This window comes from Bidens hawaiensis, unplaced genomic scaffold (genome assembly GCF_021521415.1).
Source record: "Bidens hawaiensis isolate Kalapana, Puna unplaced genomic scaffold, B.hawaiensis_p1.1 tig00007049_1, whole genome shotgun sequence".
Lineage (NCBI taxonomy): Eukaryota > Viridiplantae > Streptophyta > Magnoliopsida > Asterales > Asteraceae > Bidens > Bidens hawaiensis.
The window spans coordinates 104,592-125,541 of record NW_027491485.1 but is presented as its reverse complement, the minus strand read 5'-3'; the positions used below and the strand labels follow the sequence as shown (position 1 = coordinate 125,541).

General features: G+C 33.5%; 2 protein-coding genes and 1 non-coding gene across 3 annotated transcripts; 2 read left to right on the top strand and 1 right to left on the bottom strand.

Annotated features, from left to right (window-relative positions):
- The first annotated feature begins 2,269 nt into the window (after positions 1-2,269).
- On the top strand, positions 2,270-6,724 carry LOC143634437 (alcohol dehydrogenase class-3). The gene is made up of 9 exons (XM_077102525.1): positions 2,270-2,447; positions 2,558-2,694; positions 3,295-3,341; positions 3,424-3,749; positions 3,832-3,914; positions 4,011-4,086; positions 4,191-4,348; positions 6,228-6,389; positions 6,466-6,724. The coding sequence occupies exons 1-9, from the start codon at positions 2,414-2,416 to the stop codon at positions 6,574-6,576; spliced, it is 1,134 nt and encodes a 377-aa protein (XP_076958640.1). The 5' UTR covers positions 2,270-2,413; the 3' UTR covers positions 6,577-6,724.
- An 860-nt stretch (positions 6,725-7,584) lies between these two features.
- LOC143634434 (uncharacterized) lies at positions 7,585-9,926 on the bottom strand. Its single transcript, XM_077102521.1, has 3 exons — positions 9,376-9,926; positions 9,073-9,159; positions 7,585-8,971 (listed from the first exon to the last, which is right to left on the bottom strand). The coding sequence occupies exons 1-3, from the start codon at positions 9,757-9,759 to the stop codon at positions 8,021-8,023; spliced, it is 1,422 nt and encodes a 473-aa protein (XP_076958636.1). The 5' UTR covers positions 9,760-9,926; the 3' UTR covers positions 7,585-8,020.
- A 7,064-nt stretch (positions 9,927-16,990) lies between these two features.
- TRNAL-CAG (transfer RNA leucine (anticodon CAG)) lies at positions 16,991-17,071 on the top strand. The gene has a single exon. It is a non-coding gene; the product is annotated as a tRNA-Leu (tRNA).
- The last annotated feature ends 3,879 nt before the right edge of the window (positions 17,072-20,950 follow it).

The window sequence follows — 20,950 nt, the reverse complement described above, 5'->3', positions numbered from 1 at the left end:
TCGGGTATGGAAGAATAAAAACAATTTGGCCCATTATCATTTATATTTTGAGAATATTGATGACTAAAAGACATTATTAATTTCTAAACTATTATATGTGAATCTTTTTATATTATGTATGTTTATTTTATGGCCTAGGGGCCTGTTAGAATAATTTTTTTCTTTTTAAGATTTCTCACTTATAATAATCATAACTTTTTATTTTGTTATAAAAAACAATCTAAGTAGTATATTAAGTTCGGTAGCATAATTATCAAAAACTTTTATAATCTGTTTGGTATAAAGTAATGGAATAAGTGAATGAATGGAATGGATGAGGTAGTGGAATAGACAATGAAATGAAATGGATTATTACCATTCCATTGTCTTGTTTGGTTTTCATATGGAAATGAAATGATTCATCACTTTATTAATGCAATTATTAATATTAATAATAATAAATAATAATATAAATATTAATAATAACTAGTTTTTGGATCTATGCATTGTGATGATATTACCAAACCAAATAAAAATAATCGAAAAAATGTGAATCACGTAGGCACGTTATGAAATGTTTTTAATTCACCAAATTTAAATCAATAATAATAATGTTGATAATAATATAATAATATTACATTGTATTATACAAATTAATAATATTAAAGATACAACGGTAATAATAATAATAATAAAAATAATAATAATAATAATAATAGTTGTTGTTGACTTTTCCATTCTTTTAATGAATGAAAAAAAAACACCTTTTACCAAGAAATGAAAATGCTTAAAAAAGGAAAGAATGATTAATTCCATTACTTCATGACAACCAAACATGCTTAATTTCATTCCCTTGAAATGATCTATTTCATTTCACCTTTCATTTCTTCATACAAAACACTACCTTAATTTTGTTGTCAAGTGCAACTCCGGTAGCATAATCATCATAGATTTACATTTAATTTATATTTAATTTATACTCAATCTTGCTGGTATGTTTCTCCATTTCATTCACAATTTACTATTGTGAAATAGATTATTATCGTCCAACATGATATAGTTAGAATTATTAAAATTCATTTTATTAATTCTATTATTATTTATTATGAATTGTTTTCAGAAATGGTGTTTTTAAAATGCGTGTTTTGTTAAGTTTGATAACGATGGAATTTTAAGTTCGGGTTGGGAGGCCATTATGAGCTTATAAACCCGAGAATCGGTTTTTCCGGCCATCCCGTGTTAGGGAACTCTGAAATCTACCAAAAATAAAATAAAAGGTTAAAGAAAATTAGAAAAATGTTTAGTTGTTACAAATGTTAAATTCATGAACACCTCTTAAAATTATGTGGTGGATATTACTACACTAATAGATAAGATGATTTAATCATTGAAACAATAATACACACAATGTCTATTTGTGTCCCCTCTTCTTTTTTTGCTGTTTAACATCACTTTTGATATTATTATTTCCTTATTTTGTGTTAATATTGACTATTTGTTTTGATTTCTTTCACATATTATTCTATTAACATACTTATAAATGTCAATGGATCTTCATTCCCTGTTCACAAGCATGGATCCATGAGTTTAATGATTCGATTACGCTTATATATTTACAAATAATTGAACCGAATCCACGTTTACCCAACCTTCCTGCTAATAGTATTTTCAAATAGCATATTATTTTGAAGATGCATTGTTTTTATATATTAATCACAACTTTCGTTTTTTAGTCGTTGCCAGTCATAACTAATGAATTTACTGATAATGATCTCACATTTTATCATATTTGTTCCCAACAGTCCGCGACAAACATAATTTTAATAACGTTAGTTGCAGGTCGCCGAAAAAACGTTTTTTTTTTCCGGAAAACTCAACATTTTCGTCCTAAATATCTTTGTAACCTTCTATCGAACCTTTAGAAACATTTTTATGAGGTAATCGGAACCCTAGAACCATCGTCAGAATTAGTTGGTGCTGCTCAAGTGGTGGTGGTAGTGATTGTGTTGATCAGGTTGAATTTTCCAGCAAAAAATGTGACTTTTCCGGACAAAAATGTTTTTCAGACGACCTGCAAGTAACGGGGTTAGGATTCTGCTAGTCGCGGACTGTTGGAAACAAATACACTAAAAAATGAGACCGTCAGCAACGACGTCATTAGTTGAGACTGGCAATGACTAAAAGATAATGTCTAGATTAATAAAACCAATAAACCTATTTTGAAATGTTTTGTTTCAAACTATTTTTTTTAAAGAGACGTCGAAAAGCTAAAAAGACCACAAACGATTAGAGACACATCGTTGGTCGTTGGGAGTTATTCGGATCCTGATCCGGATCCAGTCAATAATATAATTTGGGCTTTTTAATTGATACCGAAGCATCTGCAGCCTCACATTCCATTCGATACACACACTCTCATTATCATCGATCAGCCATGGCGACTCAAGGAAAAGTCATCACTTGCAAAGGTACTAATAACTACATACATGTCTTTTATTATAATTATAAACTAGTTTCATTTCTTATAAAAATAATAATAATAATAATAATAATAATAAGTTGGATCTGATTGATGTAGCTGCGGTGGCGTATGAGGCAAACAAGCCGCTAGTGATTGAAGACGTGGAGGTAGCACCGCCACAAGCCGGTGAAGTCAGAGTTCAGATTCTCTACACTGCGCTTTGTCACACTGATGCTTACACTTGGAGTGGCAAGGTAGTTCAAAACAAAATCAAATGTTTTATCTGCTGTTAATATTTTAAAATCCATTGATTGTTCTATCACTGGATATTCGGATCGGATTATTCATAGTGTTATTAGATCTTCTGTGATATCGTGATAAATTACTTGTAATTTGTAGTTTTTGGGGATTGGAATGATTGGCAAGTAAGGGTGTGCACGGTTCGATTAGTTTTTTTGGCGATTAATCTATTTTGTTAACCAATTGGTGTTCACTAAATTGATTCGGTTTATTCTGTTAGTCGGTTTTTAGTTCTGTTTGGTTAATAACCAAAACCAAACTTGGAATAAATTTTTTGCTTTGAAATACATGAAACGGTGATATAAAACATGAAATGGAGATTTAATTGTGTGAAAGCTAGAGATATATGAAAATATGAATGGTTTGGTTTGTTTAATTATGGTTAACCGAGGGTATAAATAAAAGAATAACCGATTTTTGGTTGACTGAGTTTTCGGTTAATTCGGTTCTGTTTCGTAGTTTTTCCGGTCTGGTTTCGGTCAATGGTTTGGTTATTTGTTACTCGAATGGCAAGAGTTGGACCATTATAAACAATTTATCATCATAATTGGCAGGATCCTGAAGGTCTCTTTCCATGCATTCTTGGTCATGAGGCTGCAGGGTATGTTTTCTTTTTTGTGCTTATTTTTTGTTACTTTTTCATGGAATCAAGTTGAGTATCGTATCTGATGTTAAAATGGCAGGATTGTGGAGAGTGTTGGTGAAGGTGTGACTGAAGTTAAGCCCGGTGATCATGTCATACCGTGTTATCAAGCTGAATGCAAGGAGTGCAAGTTTTGCAAATCAGGGAAGACTAACCTGTGTGGCAAAATCAGGGGAGCCACTGGAGTTGGTGTTATGATGAATGATAAAAAGAGCCGGTTTTCAGTTAGGGGAACTCCAATTTATCATTTCATGGGAACCTCTACTTTTAGTCAGTACACTGTTGTGCATGATGTAAGTGTTGCCAAGATTGACCCCAAAGCCCCGTTGGAGAAAGTTTGTCTTCTTGGTTGTGGTGTTCCAACTGGTAGGTTTTTCTTTAATTCAACATATAGTCATTTGAAAGCTAGTTGTGTGGTTCTAGTTTTATTAAAATGTTTTGTCTTCAGGCCTTGGTGCAGTTTGGAACACAGCTAAAGTTGAAGCAGGTTCAAATGTTGCTATTTTTGGCCTTGGAACTGTCGGTCTTGCAGTAAGTTTGTAATATAAAAGGCTGATTTTTCTCTATTATTTTATCGTGAGTGCTGAATCTTTTTCAAAAATGTATAAATTGAATACTATTTTATAGGTAGCAGAGGGTGCAAAAGCAGCAGGTGCTGCACGGATCATTGGGATAGATATTGACAACAGAAAGTTTGAACGAGGTATGTATTAACTTTATCTAATTATATATTTATATTTTATTTCTGAGACGTGACGAAGAAATGTTGGAATTTTATAAACATGTTCTATTAAATATGATTTGCAGCAAAGGACTTTGGTGTGACTGAGTTTGTGAACCCAAAAGACCATGAGAAACCGATCCAACAGGTTCTTGTTGATATGACAGATGGCGGTGTTGATTACAGTTTCGAGTGTATCGGCAATGTTTCCATAATGAGGGCTGCTTTGGAGTGCTGTCACAAGGTATTTTTATCATATAATCTCTATCTCTATCTCTACTATATATAATATAGGAGTTAGGGACCTCTTAAATTTTAAGAGGTACCTAACTTGTTGTTACAAGTACAACTCCTATAGCCTTATATTTTGAATATTTAGGGGTAAATTTGTCTTTCCATCAACATATCATACGGTTACAAATATAGTAGATATATATTTACACTATTTCCCCCTTATCTTTGTATCTCTTTTGTAAATTTAACAAACATTTACATTTCAAACCCATCATCTTTCTTCACATATTCCTCAAATATATTTTTCTTACTATTTTCTTTATATCTTTCAAGTATATCATGTTTTCTTAAAAATTAAAACATACCATTGTAACGCTCTTATTTTTATCTACGTTTTGATATAAATTTTGTTTAAAACTGAGGTACGGATTATGTAGTACAAGTCATAGTTGCATCTATTTACAAGAGTTTAAAGCATAAAAATTGAAGCTTTAATTTATATTATTTTAGCATCTCCTTAATTTTAGTAACCTGATATTTATTTGCTGCATTTGCTATATATTCGCTATCTCTACTATATATAATATAAGAGTTAGGGACCTCTTAAATATTAAGAGGTACCTAACTTGTTGCTACAAGTACAACTCCTGTAGCCTTATATTTTGAATATTTATGGCTAAATTTGTCTTTCCATCAACATATCACACGGTTACAAATTTAGTAGATATCTATTTACACCATTTCCCCCTTATCTTTGTATCTCTTTTGTAAATTTAACAAAAATTTACATTTCAAACCCATCATCTTTCTTCACATATTCCTCAAATATATTTTTCTTACTATTTTCTTTATATCTTTCAAGTATATCATGTTTTCTTAAAAATTAAAACATACCATTGTAACGCTTTTATTTTTATCTATGTTTTGATATAAATTTTGTTTAAAACTGAGGTACGGATTATGTAGTACAAGTCATAGTTGCATCTATTTACAAGAGTTTAAAGCATAAAAATTGAAGCTTTAATTTATATTATTTTAGCATCTCCTTAATTTTAGTAACCTGATATTTATTTGCTGCATTTGCTATATATTCGCTACATATTAAAATTTTTGGATAAATAGAATAATTAACTTAAAATATTATACATAACATATTTAATAATCAGCCAAATTCAAAACTAAGCTTATAGACAAAATATTGCAACTTAAGCATTTAAACTAATTGCACTAACATTATTAACCAAATCTCATTGAATGCTATTTAGCATGTTACAACTGTTTTTGCATAATATGACAGAAAAAAATATATTAAAAAATAAGTAAACCGAAACAACAATTATATGTAAAATATTATCCTGTTATGAATTCATAATGTAAAATTTGAGCAAACCTCTTAAGTAATGGATTGGGCTAGATAGAGCCGATGAGATAATTAGGCTAGATAGAGGTGCACAAAAAACCTGAACCCGGAACTGTTACCAGAAAAATACCCAAAACCAGTTTTTTTAATACCTGGGTTTTTAATACCCGAACTTGTACCCAACCTTACCCGTATAGTACGGATAGGGTATGCATTTCAGTACCAAAACTCGTACCCAGAACCGGACCCGATTTATACCCGAAAATCGGAACCGGTTCTATACCCGAAACCGAGTTTCTCCAATATCCGAAACCGGGTTCTTCAAATACCCGATCTATACCCTAAAAGAAGACAATAATCTTAATGTTAAGTTATTATTTATTTCACAAGTTGACTTATTACCCAACATACACGACTATATCATTTTAAATTGTCGCCGCCGCATCGCCCGGACACGATACTAGTAATACAATAATCACATGATCTAAAAAACTTAGCGTGAATATAAAACTAAGTTCTTTAAACACAGGGGTGGGGAACATCAGTCATAGTGGGTGTTGCAGCATCAGGTCAAGAGATAGCGACCCGCCCGTTTCAGCTGGTTACTGGTCGTGTTTGGAAAGGGACAGCTTTTGGTGGTTTTAAGAGCCGTTCTCAAGTGCCTCAGCTTGTTGATAAGTATTTGAACAAGGTAATTTATATTCTTATAGGTGGTTGATAGTTTATAAATTAAGGATTGAGAATTTGACATGGTGGTTTGTGTGCAGGAAATCAAGATTGATGAGTACATAACGCACAATTTGACACTGGAGGAGATCAATAAGGCTTTTGACTTGTTGCATGGAGGGGATTGTCTGCGTTGCGTGCTTAAGGTTTGAAACATCAGTATTGAGTGGTTTTGAGGGAAAAAATAAAGTGAATGCTTGTCTATTATTCCACCTTTTGATTTTCTTACCGCTTGTGGTGGCTGTGTGAAGGATGATGATTTTAAGTAATGAACTCTTACTGAGCCACGTGTTTTCTTTATTTGCTTTTAACTAAGCCTCACAAAATGGCAGGCTGGGTCAGGTCGTAACTGGCCAAAACATGTTTATGTCAATACTGTTTTATGCCTAATTTAGTTGGGTTATAATGGATCGTTTTAAAATGGTATGAATTTGGTTTGGGTTAAAATAGGTTCTGATTTGAAGTGCATAGATTGGGTTCAGGCCCCCCAACTTGCCCGGGTTAAAAGCGAACTAACCTTGAATTATGAAACCATGTCTTGAAGAGATTTGATAGATGGTGTGGTATCATGTTAATAAATCTTTCGCCTTCTGAGGTCCTTTAATCTGCAAACAGCTAGCATCCTTAGTTGATGAAGTTTGAATGTAACCATGTAGCACACAAGGGAGGATGTAAGTGGGTGATGCACAAAGTCTCATTTTGGTCTGTATAGAAATTGTTTAAACTACTTTAACAAGAAAATAATGATGTTTTAGGTTGGTTATAACTACTTTAATAACTCCATGTTGTATTAAGGTTAAACAGATCAAATTGTCTGAAATTAGGATCAATGGTATACGGTTTTTAACTCATTTGCAGCCTGCCTCCGTATTTAGGTTCTTTTAAGTCGCTTACAATTTGATTACCAAACCTAGCAACATGCTGACGACTTTCCATCCTTTTTAGATCGATTAGAATAAACGAGTTAGTCAAGTTGTATAGGCCTTGGGTCTCAGGGGCATAATATGATCTCGACATTGTCTATAAGACTATAACAGACCAAGCCACCGTGGTAGACTGGTAGGTGCAGGTAACCAAACCAAGTCCCACAAGAAACTGAATAATAAAGCAACTGTATATCTGCATACCATTACACGAAATTTAACCCATCTTCTTTACAATCAACTTCTTTTAAACACTCTCTTAACAAGTTATTTATCAGATAACAAATTGTAACCTTGCAACTAGCGGCCAATGGTCCCAAAAAGCTGATGACCATGCCCAACACTAGACTGTCCTCGTACTTATAACGAGCTGTGAACAGGCAGCATCAAACATTATGTTACAAACGTGTCACTTATCATGCATTATAACTGGTGTACAAATACATCAACAATTACATTTAAAATAAAATTGACATTCCGTTTGCTGATAGATAAAGATAAGATCATATTCAGACTCATACTTGAAGATAAAGTAAGGCATTCTCTTCATTTAGGGTTTATTTCATCTACATGATTAAAACATATGATTCTAATAGTAAGATGCACCAATGTTGCCTTTCATTCTCTGCTAATTTAATGGTGCATCTTTATATATATACGAATACCAAAAGCCTTAAAAGTCGAATATACATGAATCCATGTAACTAGGGTCAGGAGACTCACTCAACCCAAAAGGTCCAGACCCGTCCATGGACCCTGGTTCAACGGGCTGGTCGTTAAACATCCAATTATCATGCCCAAAATCAACCAAACCTCCAGAACCACTTGCAAGTGGTGGCTCGTTGGTCGAGCCCACTTCAAGTAACGAGCTTTGGCCGACAGAATGATGGTTTACCTGATTTTGAGGCCAACTTATTCCATTAAAAAACCTCGAGTCAACTGTTGACCTCTGACTTTCTTGCCTAGAAGCTTCAGAAGGAACTGTATACTGTGGCAAAGTAGATGACGGAGCTGGGTTAGGTTGAAACAAAACCGGGACCTCGACATGTGGGTTCGCATTAACCAATGGTTGAAAATTTGGCGGCAAGTCAAACTGGGAAATATTTGGCGGCGAAGAGCCTGGAAAATGGCTTCTGTAATTATCCCTATAATACGAGCTATACGAATAACGGCTTGCAGTTTGACCAAACTGTGTTCTTTTAAACACAGGCCTGTGAAGCGGGGCACCTAGGTAAAAACTATGGTTCACCCGGCCTCCCGGAATGGTGCAGCTACTCGTTCGCGTCAACTTTTGAGACACTAAACTGGGCTGATACTTACTGTTCCTAGATAACAACAACGAGCTTTGATCTCGGTTAATAGCGTTCGGGACGAAAAAACTAGCTGTGGTTACAGGGCAAGTCGGGATAGGATTTGCCATCAGGGTCGGATTATGATCCATGGAAGTAGCTTGAGGAACCGGGTTCAAAAGCGGAACATTAACATCTTTACCGACATTTTTTGAATTCTTTCGTTCGAGTACCCAGAAATTAATTTTATCGGTGGCGAGACAATGGTCGATAGTGCCACTGCCGTTGCCCCAATAGATACATGGAGCCAGTGAATCACAAACATAACAGTAACACTGTAATTCAAACACAATATATAAATCAAAACAATATTATTACACCAATTAACTTAAACATGTATTCATAAATCATAATTCATGTAAATATTAAAATATACCTGATCACAGTGACTTTGATTTGGCGTAGTTGAAAACGGAAATTTGATACAAAGGTGTCTCGGATGGGGGTAATCTCTACAAGCTACCTGCAAATCAAATAACATAATATTATTATTGTTATTATATTAATTTTAGCAAAATCATATAGAATAAGTAACAAAACAAAACCCGCCATCACGACTCGAATTTGGCCAGTATCGGTTAAGTTCGTTACTACACCGGCGCTAAACCAAACAAATAAATCCGTAAACGCTCAAAACATTAGCAAAATCAAACAAATGTCCTGAGAATAAAATTAAAACCTGCCCCTTTTCGCTAACAACAACGATATCATCGGAATCATCATCGTCTTCTTGGCGATCAATTGGGTTATCATTTCGGGGTTCGGGGGGGTTATCAGGGTCATGATCAAGAACCACACAGTCATCGTCAAAGTCAATTACAGAAGTGGACTTTGACGGCAACTTCCTCCTGGGTTTCTTGGGCAAAACCTCACTAACAACGACGACATCATCGGAATCATCATCATCGTAGCCGCAGTCGTCTCGATTAACCTCGTCAAGAATATCGGCTATCCAGTTGTAATCATCGTTGGCGTCAATAATAATATCTTTGTGGGTGTTGACAACATCCCAATTGGGTTCATCATCGGAACTGATATCCAAGACGACTGCATTCGGATCCATCAGGGTTTTGCATCAGAAAGTTAAAGTTATTAATTATGGATTTGGGTAAGTGAAAAGGAGTGATTTTGATGGGTGTGCATGATCGGAGTTTGATTGAATTGAATGGAGGTAAGTAATGAAGGATGATTGGAATCTGAAACTGAAACCCTAGTGTGTCGATTGACAAGGGTAAGATTGTCAGAATATTATTATTATTATTATGTGAGAACTGATAAGTGAAATTGAGGATTTACTTTATATGGATGTGTGTACAAGTCACCATCACAGGCTCACAGCATCTTTGATTTCGTCATTCGACGTGCAAAGGGTAATCACTTTTGTGATAGTAAATTCATATATCTAGTTTTATGATTTTCTTTTTAATATAAACATATGATTATTAGGTGATGAATCACCGTATTGTCGTACATTTGGGCGAGTGTTCATGGGCGTTGATCTTAGGTGATGGTTATTCTTATATCGAAAGACAAGTATTCTTGATGTGGTAAATTTAGCCAGTAGTCTTTTAGAGGATTCGTTGGCCGTTAAAAAAAATTATTATTATTATTTATAGGTTTTTATACCTTTTGTTTTGTTCATGATTGTTTGTGTTATACTATATGCAGGGCTATTGAGCCAGGGAGAGCGTATGCACCTCCTTAAATACGTATTTTTTCTATAAACTTCTAATATATTAGGTTTAAAGACCCTAAGTGCCCCATTCGTGTTTTTTTAGTGCACCAAACCTAACTTTCTGAGCCAACTTTTCAAACGCAAATGTAGTTTTTCTTTCACAAAATAACAATTAAGCTTAGATTGTTAAATTGTCTAACCACTTCATCAATTAGTTATTAATATGATGATATATTTTGTTAGTTTAATTTGACAATTATAAAAAATAGACCAAAATATGATATTATTCAGAGTATCATTTCTTTTTTATAATTTTACACTATGTAACTTTAATTATTTTTATTTGTATCAAAGAGCGCTTTGTATCGTAACAATTATGCAAATGTTTTTATCAACTGTGATATGTATTTTGTTATTGTGTTTTGGGGAAATTTGTTGCTTTAATTTCAATACGTGGTTTATTTTAATGTAATTTCATTTGACTTGACCCATTTTGGTTTGACCCGTTTTAGTTTGACTTGACTCGTTCTATATTTACCGTTTTTTGCACCCACTAGCAATTTTTTCTGGATCCGCCACTGACTATATGTGAATAGTGTATGTTTCAATACAAGATTTTTAGAGTTGGAAGTGTTAGTGAGAGCAGTTTTTCTATCTTTTTGTATAAAGAAAAGGTTTATCCACACTCTACCCTTCCAAGTCCCTATCATGTGCTTGAGTTTTTACTGGCTATGTTTCTTTCGATATATCAACTAAGGTTTAAGAAAATGATAATTAACCTTGTTATTGAGACTCTAGGAACACCTCAATGAACTCTTGGTTAGTTGGTTGTAGTTGTCGATTCAGGGGAGGGGGTTAATTAATCGCATTGTGATTGTAGAAACTTGACTTTATGGTTTTTTGAATTAAATATGTGACACTTTAGTTGCAGAACATGTTATGTTATAACATTGATAGAGGTGTTACGTTCTTTTTGTCACACCCCAATCTAAGACGGAAATGTCGGGGCATTAACTGATTGTCACAGCTCACAAAGTTACTATCATGCAACATTTAGATGACAATATCTATTAATTAAATTCAATTATCAAATAAATCAAATATAAACAAATACATAATTCATACAGCAACACAATTGATTACAATATTTTTCTAACTAAATTCTTCACTAAGTCTTCACCAACATGCATTAAATTTCTACGATAACCTGCATATGCGTATAAAATATAATATTTGTCAACAACACATGTTGAGTGAGTAAAACACTAGTTTAAGACACAACAATAATAATATATAGTAAATAAAGAAAGATGCAAACTGTTCCTGTGAGAATAAACAGTTAAGCCATAGCATATAAACAAGCAATCAACCATAAAGAAAGCAAACCATAAAAAAAGGGCTCAATCAATCCATATAAATGGACATTGGTTACCAAAGCAAGGACGAAACCGTTGCCATAAAAATGGACATCGGTTGCCGAAGTAAGCACTCAACGTTCATATAAAACAAGTAAGCAAATAGCAAGTTAAGCATAAACTGATATACACACAAGGATTAACAATTGCGGTTTTGAATACTAGATAATAGATAAATATATAAGATACGCACATGTCCCCAAAAAGATTTAAAAATAAGTAAAATAGGGGAGTGATTACTCACCTTAGCGATTAAGCAAGAGACAATGATTCAACAAGAAAGATAAAGGTAGATCAAGCTCTTCGGGAAATACCGACGAGATATCTTAATAAAGAATAATTGCGGAATATAAATAACTATGATTTTCAACAATGAATCTTAAACTAGATAAACGTTCGGGGTTTGATTATCGGGTATACTCTTACGAAAGTTGAATATTAGTAGATTTATTATTAATTTTTATTATCACTTTTATCTGTCAAGAGTTTAAATAAAATAACAAATTGTAATTATATAAAATTATCATTATAAGTAGAATACTTGAATTAAATAATACTTATAATGTTGATAAATTATATATAAGAGATTCGTTTTTAAATGTTTATCTATACTAAAACACATTTTAATATATTTAAATATCATTTTATTGTTAATAATAAATAATATATATAAATAATAAGGTTTACATAATATTTTATAAATTACTTGAACTCTATTTCAATATGTGAATTAACGTGATATTATATATATATGATTTTAACCAATATCCGAAAACGTGATTGGTTAACATGTCGGGTGAAAACAATAATATTTATTTATGTTTGTTTGATATTATAGTTTATCAAAAAAAAAAAGCTTTAAGAAAAATAAAAACCAATAAAGGGCCGGCCGGGACCCGAACCCGCGCCTGATGGCCTCCAAACAAGATAAAACACACACATAACCAGCTGGTCCAGACTGAATATATATTTAAGGATCAGAAATAATAATCCATAAACAGAAAAGGCCTGCACTCGTAAACCCTAAGAACCCTAATTCCCAATATCAATCAATTCGTTAATGTTTATTTCAATTGATGTTAGGGCTTTGGTTCATAATCATAACGCGAACAAAAACCTGGATTCAATTACCTTAAACGAGGCTGATTCGAGGGTTAATTTGACTGAACAGTTTCCGGAAATGACGTGAACAAGAAACAACATTAACAGTTGATTTTGCTTCAATTGCTTGAGAGGGTTTAGTAGCCGGATTGATAGGATGCTGTGTAGCTGTTTAATTGAATTATTATGAACGATTTGTAGACGAACCCTATTTGTTTATTGTCGGTTTAATAAGTTAAGAATTAAGATCATTCATTATTCGTTTTTCTAATTATAAACTATAGTTGAGATCGTTTAAACATTATACATGATTTGGTAAGATCTATTTTTGATTTTAACGAAGATTAAGGTCCAAGAAAACCTAAACGGGTTACGGGTTTTGATTTGGGTTTCTGATTTGAATTATTATTATTATTATTATTATTATATTATAACTTTGCTTTATTTACGTGTTAGTCCCTGAACTTAAGAGATTGAAACAATCTTAGTTAAAGTTTATGTTTGAGTAATTTTTACACATTTTCCAAAGTTTTATTATATAATAAATATAACACATAATAATAATTATAATAAACAAACTAATAGAAAGATAAATAATATTTATATTGATTTAAATTCCCCAGAAATGAAATGAGTCGGGTTATGATTAATAAACACTAATTAAAAATACGAGTTGTTATACTTTTTCTTTCACGTGTTATCTAAACTTATATATTTCATAAATGTCAGTGTTGACCGGTGCTATTGGTGGCGACATCAATGGATGTTATCGCGACCAAAGAGCAAGCAAGTGAGTCGAGATTAAGAAAATGATGTGCTATACTACTAAGATTATTTTACACATCACAAGATTATTCTAGTTTGGTGTAAGTTTGAATCACCTTTACAAACCTCTATCAATAAGGGCAATGGTAGTATTGTTTAACAAACCTACAAAAATTAAAACCAAATGTTCTATTAAGAGCTACATATTGACACTTGATGACTACTGAAATTGAGAACACGGGGCAAAATGTAGAGATTGACAACTATTCTTCTAATACTGAAGATTATACCGTAATTTCGGTTAATATATGAGAGTACGTATATTGAAGAGCATGCAAGAAAAGGGCATGCCGTATTTTCTTGCTCTTGAACGACAAGTCTTTTGATACGGATCATCTTTTTTCACTTGATCTTCGGAGAACACAAGTTGATATAGATTTCGAATAAGTGCATTGGAGGAAGTTAATGGTCGGTTCATAAGCTCTCCATATTATTTGAAACTAGCATATTTACCCGGCGCAACTTCGATCTCTTTCTATACATGTCGGTTACAATGGTGCGCTAATGTGGATTCGGTTAATATGTGTTAAGTTCGTTAAGATATCGACACTAAACTAAAAAAAGTAATCAGTATGTTAACCCAGAAAACAGTAGCAACGTTCGTATAGATAAAAATTAACTTATTAAAAAGTTCGTAGCAATAACGATACATATTTTCTCGCCCGCATTGCGTGACGAATTTGGTCGGTAAAACCCGGTCATTGCAGCGGCGAGTCAACACGAATTCGGTCGGTACTGACTATGCTCGTCACACTACCGGAACTAAACGTAAAAATAGTTTTCGTCCAAATTAACATATTAAAAATCAAACCCAAAAAAAGTAGCGGCACTTGTATAGTGTATTATAAAATAATTCAGACGAATTTTATTTGGTCGGTAAAACCCGGTTCCTAACACTGCAACCGTGAATAGGTAAAACCCGAGCGTTGCGGTGGTGATTCGTCGTGAATTTGATCGGTTTCAGTTATGTGCGTTACCGTACTAAAATTAACACCTAAATAAAAAACATAAAAGATGACGTGGTTCATTGATATCGTGCCACTTGATCCAATAGGAACTCAAGCGGCACCAGACTTCTATTTTATTATATAGTAATATATAGTAATAATGTTTGTTATGCTAGCGATGGTGAATTAGGACCATGGGCGATTTAAGCTTTCATGTGCCTTAAATCTGACTTCAAATTTAAGGCTTTTTACATAGCGAGGTGTTCATCAGTCTGTTCAATTGGTTCTATGGTCTTTCTAGAGCTAAATCATCATTTACGGCTTCAAGGTTTTTCAAAACAAACTAACTAGTAGTGTTACAAATCAAAGAAACGAAAATGACACATAAAAAGAAGATCAATTCTATGATCTTTTAGTCACTTGGAAAAGCGACTCACATTGAATGATAAAGAAGACATTATGATAAAGAAAACATGGTGCGTTAAGTCTTGTATACAGGATAGAAAGTTAAAGATTCCTCTCGTCTAGTGATATGATATGTATCAAAATAGTTTGATTTGATAGTTAAATACACGATCACATGATCTACAAAAATAATTTTTTCGGACCTTTTATAACTATATAGTAATTTAACATAGTGATCCCGGGTTCAAGTGGTTGATGCGAAATATCTAAAGGCTTCATTTTAAAATAGGAGGTCTTGGATTAGAGTCTTACATTTGACAAAATAAGGGTTCCACATCAGACTACGGGGTTTTCTCACCTATGAGGCTATGATGGGTTTGCTCCTGGTGGGTGGTTCAAGTAATCAAAGAATGGAGATGATTGAGTGATCGAGTGTCAGTGATCCAAATTTTCGTTAAAAAAAGTGATTTAACATAAATTTGTTAATAAATCATGGAATTTTAGAACTTTCTAAAAATGAGGCTTTCTATGTGGTAAGTGCTCACTGGTTCAGTTGATTCAATGATCTTTGAAATCAAAACGTTGCTTATAGTTTCAAAAAAATTTAAAATAAATTTACAGACTACAAACCAAATTAGTAAAACTGCCTTATATAAAATGTCAAATTATTACTTAGCCATTTGATGTGTCACATGAAAAAGTGACTCTGAGCTATAAAAAGAAAATAAATGCTTAGTCTCAAATAGAAGGTAGAAATATGATATTATTTCCTTCGAGTGATGTGGATCGGATTACTTTTTTTTAAAGGCTAATTTTAGATTAATGACTGGTCACTGGTTGACCCGATTATCTCTATTCGCTGAGTATCGAAGACCATCCTTAAGAGGAAACCCACCAAAGACGAGAAAATCCTATGACTCAACCTTGAATGCCCCCCCCCCCAAAAATTTTTGTTCACTTGTTCACATGTAAGACTTAAACCCAAGGTCTTCCCTTTTTAAAATTGAAGTCTTTGGGTGCATCACCTTAACGGCTTAACCACATGCAATATGGATTAAGTGAAATCAAAATAGTTTGATTTATTATGTAAATACTAAATACATCATCTATTATCAAACGTTTTATTCTATAAAAAGGCAAAATAAAAATGCTTAAATAGTGTTTTTCTTGATGTTTCGTGGTTTTTAATAATAGCTTTATTACGGATAGTATTTTAATTTCGTGCTTTAATCTTTACGAATAACTAAGGAAATAGTTTGTACTCTGTACCTATTTTTTCTTTATTTACTTTATTCGAAAACTGACTTATATAAAAGCAACCACCAAAATTACATCAACAAACAACATTTTTTATAACCAACCTACAAAATCAATTATAACTTTAGAACACCCGTTAGATGATCAAAGAAAATAATATTTAACATCATCGAAAATAAAATCATGCTTCATCAAACCCATGCCGAATATACTTTCGCATATGTATCTCTAAAGAACCCACCGATAACTCATAATAATAGCTTCCAGAGCACATTTAAAAAAAACAACTCATATCCATAAAATAAATAAAAACTAAATCATCCGAATCATGAAAATCGAGAAAGTCATCTCTAACCACCTAGACACCCCCTCCAAACCGTACCCGTGACCTCACACTCCGCTATTTCTTGTTTTATTCTATAACAAATTATAATTACTTTAAGATGATTAAGTATACATTAACTAATAACAAATATTGCTTTTTTACACTTTTAGTTACCCATGGCCATGGGTTTGGTCGTTTGGGCAATGCATGATGACATCATATCCATGAACAAATGGGATCATAGTGGAGGTCGAGACAAACCATTTGTGGACCTGCTTGCGTAATCGCAACAAAAAGTATAAAATATTGATAAGTGTCTAAATGATGACAATTAGAATCATAACGTCAAGATGGCCGAGTTGGTCTAAGGCGCCAGTTTCAGGTACTGGTCCGAAAGGGCATGGGTTCGAATCCCATTCTTGACAAGTTGTTTTGATTTTTTTTATCCTTTTAGAAGTTAGGCGTTTTAAATACACGATTTAGTTTTTATTAATCATGGGTTTTTAGACTTCCATCCACCTTTTAACTGTTTATTCACAATTCAAACATTTATATTGATAAGTGTAAACGATAAAATTTTTGTTTCCGAAACTATCAATGACTTAATTGGGAGACTACGATTTGTTTTTCTCGGTTAAAATGGTGTTGAATATAACTTGAAAGAATATTATATATGTTCACGGTTGGGTTTTGACATTTTTAGGTGTCAATATAACTACGATGATGATATATCTAAGCCTATTTGCTTTGATTCTTGGTTATACAAGGCCACCAGGATTGGGCTGTGGCAAGTTATTAAAGATTATTTATTTCTATGTTATAGTAATCGATTAAATTATGTAAATAGTTAATTTTTCTCTTATATATGTGTTGGTTAAGTTATTAAAGATTATTTATTTCTATGTTATAGTAATCGATTAAATTATGTAAATAGTTAATTTTTCTCTTATATATGTGTTGGTTGTTTAGTGGTATGTGATAGAGGTGGACAAATAAAACCGTTAACCGAACCGATCCGAAACTGAACCAGTTTTAAACCGATTATGTAGAAATCGGTTTGGAACCGACAGAAGGTTTCAACCGGTTTGTAATCTTCTTCCCTAAAATAGGTTCCAAACCAGTTAACTGAACCAAAACTGGCCAAAACCGAGCAAGGACCGGTCAAAACCCAAACCGAACCGATCACAACTTGGTCGAGAAACCGGTTTTAACCCGAACCGAAACCGATCATAAACCGATTTTGACTTTTGTTGACTAAACCAAACCGGTTTTAAGTTTTAAACAGGTTTGTGCACCTCTAGTATGTGCCACACTGCCGCCTTGTGGGTGATCTGCCTTGCCTTTTCTTTAAGCGTAAATTAGGAAGCTTTTACTGTAATTTTCACAAAAGAAAAATGTCACTTTAGGTAATAATCGGAACTAGGAAAATTTATAAAGTCTAAATATGATCCAGGACAATATCCCAACATGATATCGGGTAGTGGTCAACTGCATGTTCAGTTTGAAGCTGAGGTGGAATCTATCTAGTTCTCAGTTGAGCTGTCTCAATGGTATAGTTAAGCACTATGTGGGAAGAACAAGTTATTAATAGAAACCGAAAAATACAAAGAAAAAAGCCTAACAAAAGTTTCAAAACATTCTTGACTTGTCTGGCACGTTGTGAAAAAATAATTAGGCAATTTAATGTTATCAAGATTTCATTAGAATTCTATTAATTAAATGTTGTTAATACTAAATCGAGATGAATAATAAATGTAACACATGTAGTGTTGTCCAGTGTAGCATTCTATTGGCATATCAGAGCATCTCCAGTGTGATATTTAGTTCTAAGATGACATTGTTTATAATTCTGAACTGGATAAATGCACATTGAATGTGATGTTCAGTTTAGAGCATATCCACCAAAATGGATGGATAAATGCACTAGGACCGGTGAAGTTCATAAAGGATACAGATGGGCATGTACTGGTCAAGGAGCAGGACATCAAGCTAAGATGGCAAACCTACTTTCACAATCTTTTTAACAATGGGAGAGCTTACCAAGAAGAACATGACAACACAAACTTTCATCGACAACAATCGAATAACTGCTACTGCCGACGGATCACACGAGAAGAGGTGAAGTGTGACACCCGGTAATTATTTCACACTCTAATCTATATACTTGATTTAAATTATGTGTTGATTATATAAGTTATATGACGTATAAACCATAGTATACTTGAAATGTGAACGAGAACAGTCGTAATGCCTATAGGATTGTATAAAGTGCCGATGAGAACGACTATATGATAAAGACAGCCCAGTAATAGTCAGAGGTGACAAACATATCAAGCTAAATATATACCTATGATCCAATATAAGGGGTAATGGTAAGACCATGCCCAGTAATGTTCTAATACTCTAATTAGGACCAAAACGCCATAAACGTTTAAATAATGGAATATAGTCGCCGAACCGGCCAAATCAATGATACATTATACAGTGAGACGACCAAGATATGAAACTATGAAGGAATTAAAGGTATACTAGTCAAAAATAATATGAAGTTAATAATTTAAACAATCCATAAAGGATTACAATATGGAGCACTATTTAACCAAATATAACTCCGGGCTAAATTTAAATATACATCATACCGGGAACCAAAATAAATACGGGTTCCATATCATCTATAATATACCCAAAGTTCAAACAGAAGAGTGGAAAAACTCTGCGTGACATTGGGAAACCCGTGGGAAGAATCCTTGCGAAAAACCCTAAAAACCAAAAATCCTTTTCAAAGAACCTGTGCTCAAAGACCCTGTGCTCAAAGTGCTCAAAGACCGTGCTCAGACCCTGCGGGAAGACCTGCGGGAAGACCCTGCGGGAAGACCTGCGGGAAGACTGCGGGAAGACCCTGCGGGAAGACCCTGCGGGAAGACCTGCGGGAAGACCCTGCGGGAAGACCTGCGGGAAGACCTGCGGGGAAGGGAATACTTCCGCCCAAAATGAGCCAGTCTATGCTTCTGGAAGATCTTATCTTTTACCTACCAAGGTATGGGCACAATATTGAAAGTACTACAAGATCAAGCAAAATCTTCCTAACCATTCCCTATGGCCGCCTACCCCCATTCCATCAAATAAACAACAATAAAAACCATGCTTTGACCAACTATTTCACTTTATGGTGTAAGATTTGACACCCTTAAATCAAGGGATTGTAATCTTTTGGATCCCCCAAATCAAGGGATGTGTTCCCTTGGGTTTGCCTATAAATAAGACCAATTATTTTGATGAAAAACACCACACACAAACTCATACAAACCCTTAAACACACTCCAAATTTCTCTTTTCATGGCTGAAGAACAGCAGCAGCGCAACACCAAGCAACCGCCTCTTTGCAACCCAATTTCTCTATAATTCTGCCCTGAACCCTCTGAACCCTATATATCGTTGGAAAGCTAGAAGAAATCCTTAAACCGTAGTGGAAAGCCTTGAACGGATCTCTGCCCGGAAAACTCGGTAAGAAGCTTTGAACCTTCGAAGATCACTGCTGGGAAACTGCATTTTCCAGCAGTACCCACCTCTCTTCTTTTGTTCATATCTCACAAACTACTTGGTATTTTTCGGTGATTCTTGTTTAGAAATCCAAGGAAACTCGTAAGGATCACGAACCATCTTTCGAATATCCATTTCCGGCTTAATTTCAGCACTTGGTAAGCCTAAAAGTCTAATTGTTCTTCATAAAATACTTGCTGGAAAATGGTTCTTTTCTGTCCAGCCAACACACACTCGTTTCCTTTGATTTTAACACTTGTATTCATGTTTAATAAACATATTCTAGAGCCTACACTACAACACCATCATCCAAGAGCCTAAACACGCTCAAGAACGTCTCGAAAAACCGACATTTCCAAGGTAATAAAATCATATTATGTTTAATAGAAAAACATGGATTAAGCCTAAGATACATATATTTAATGAGGTGATAAATCATGAATATAAACTTGAAGTGTGACATATAAGTAAGGATAAATCATGTTAAGTAAAAGATATAAAGGATTTAAAGGGGTGTTTAAGGAAGGTTAAGGTAAAAATGATCTTCAGTAGTAAAACCCATTTATAAATAAACAAGATGATCTAAATGTAAAAATGGAATTTTGGTTATGTTAAACTTTACAAAGGATATAACTAACGTATTAAAAACCGTATCGGGTTCGTCATAAAAGTAAAAATAATAATAGTAATAATAATAATAATGATAAAATACGAGTACTAGTAAGATATATATAATATATGCTTATAAGATTTAAAAAGGATAT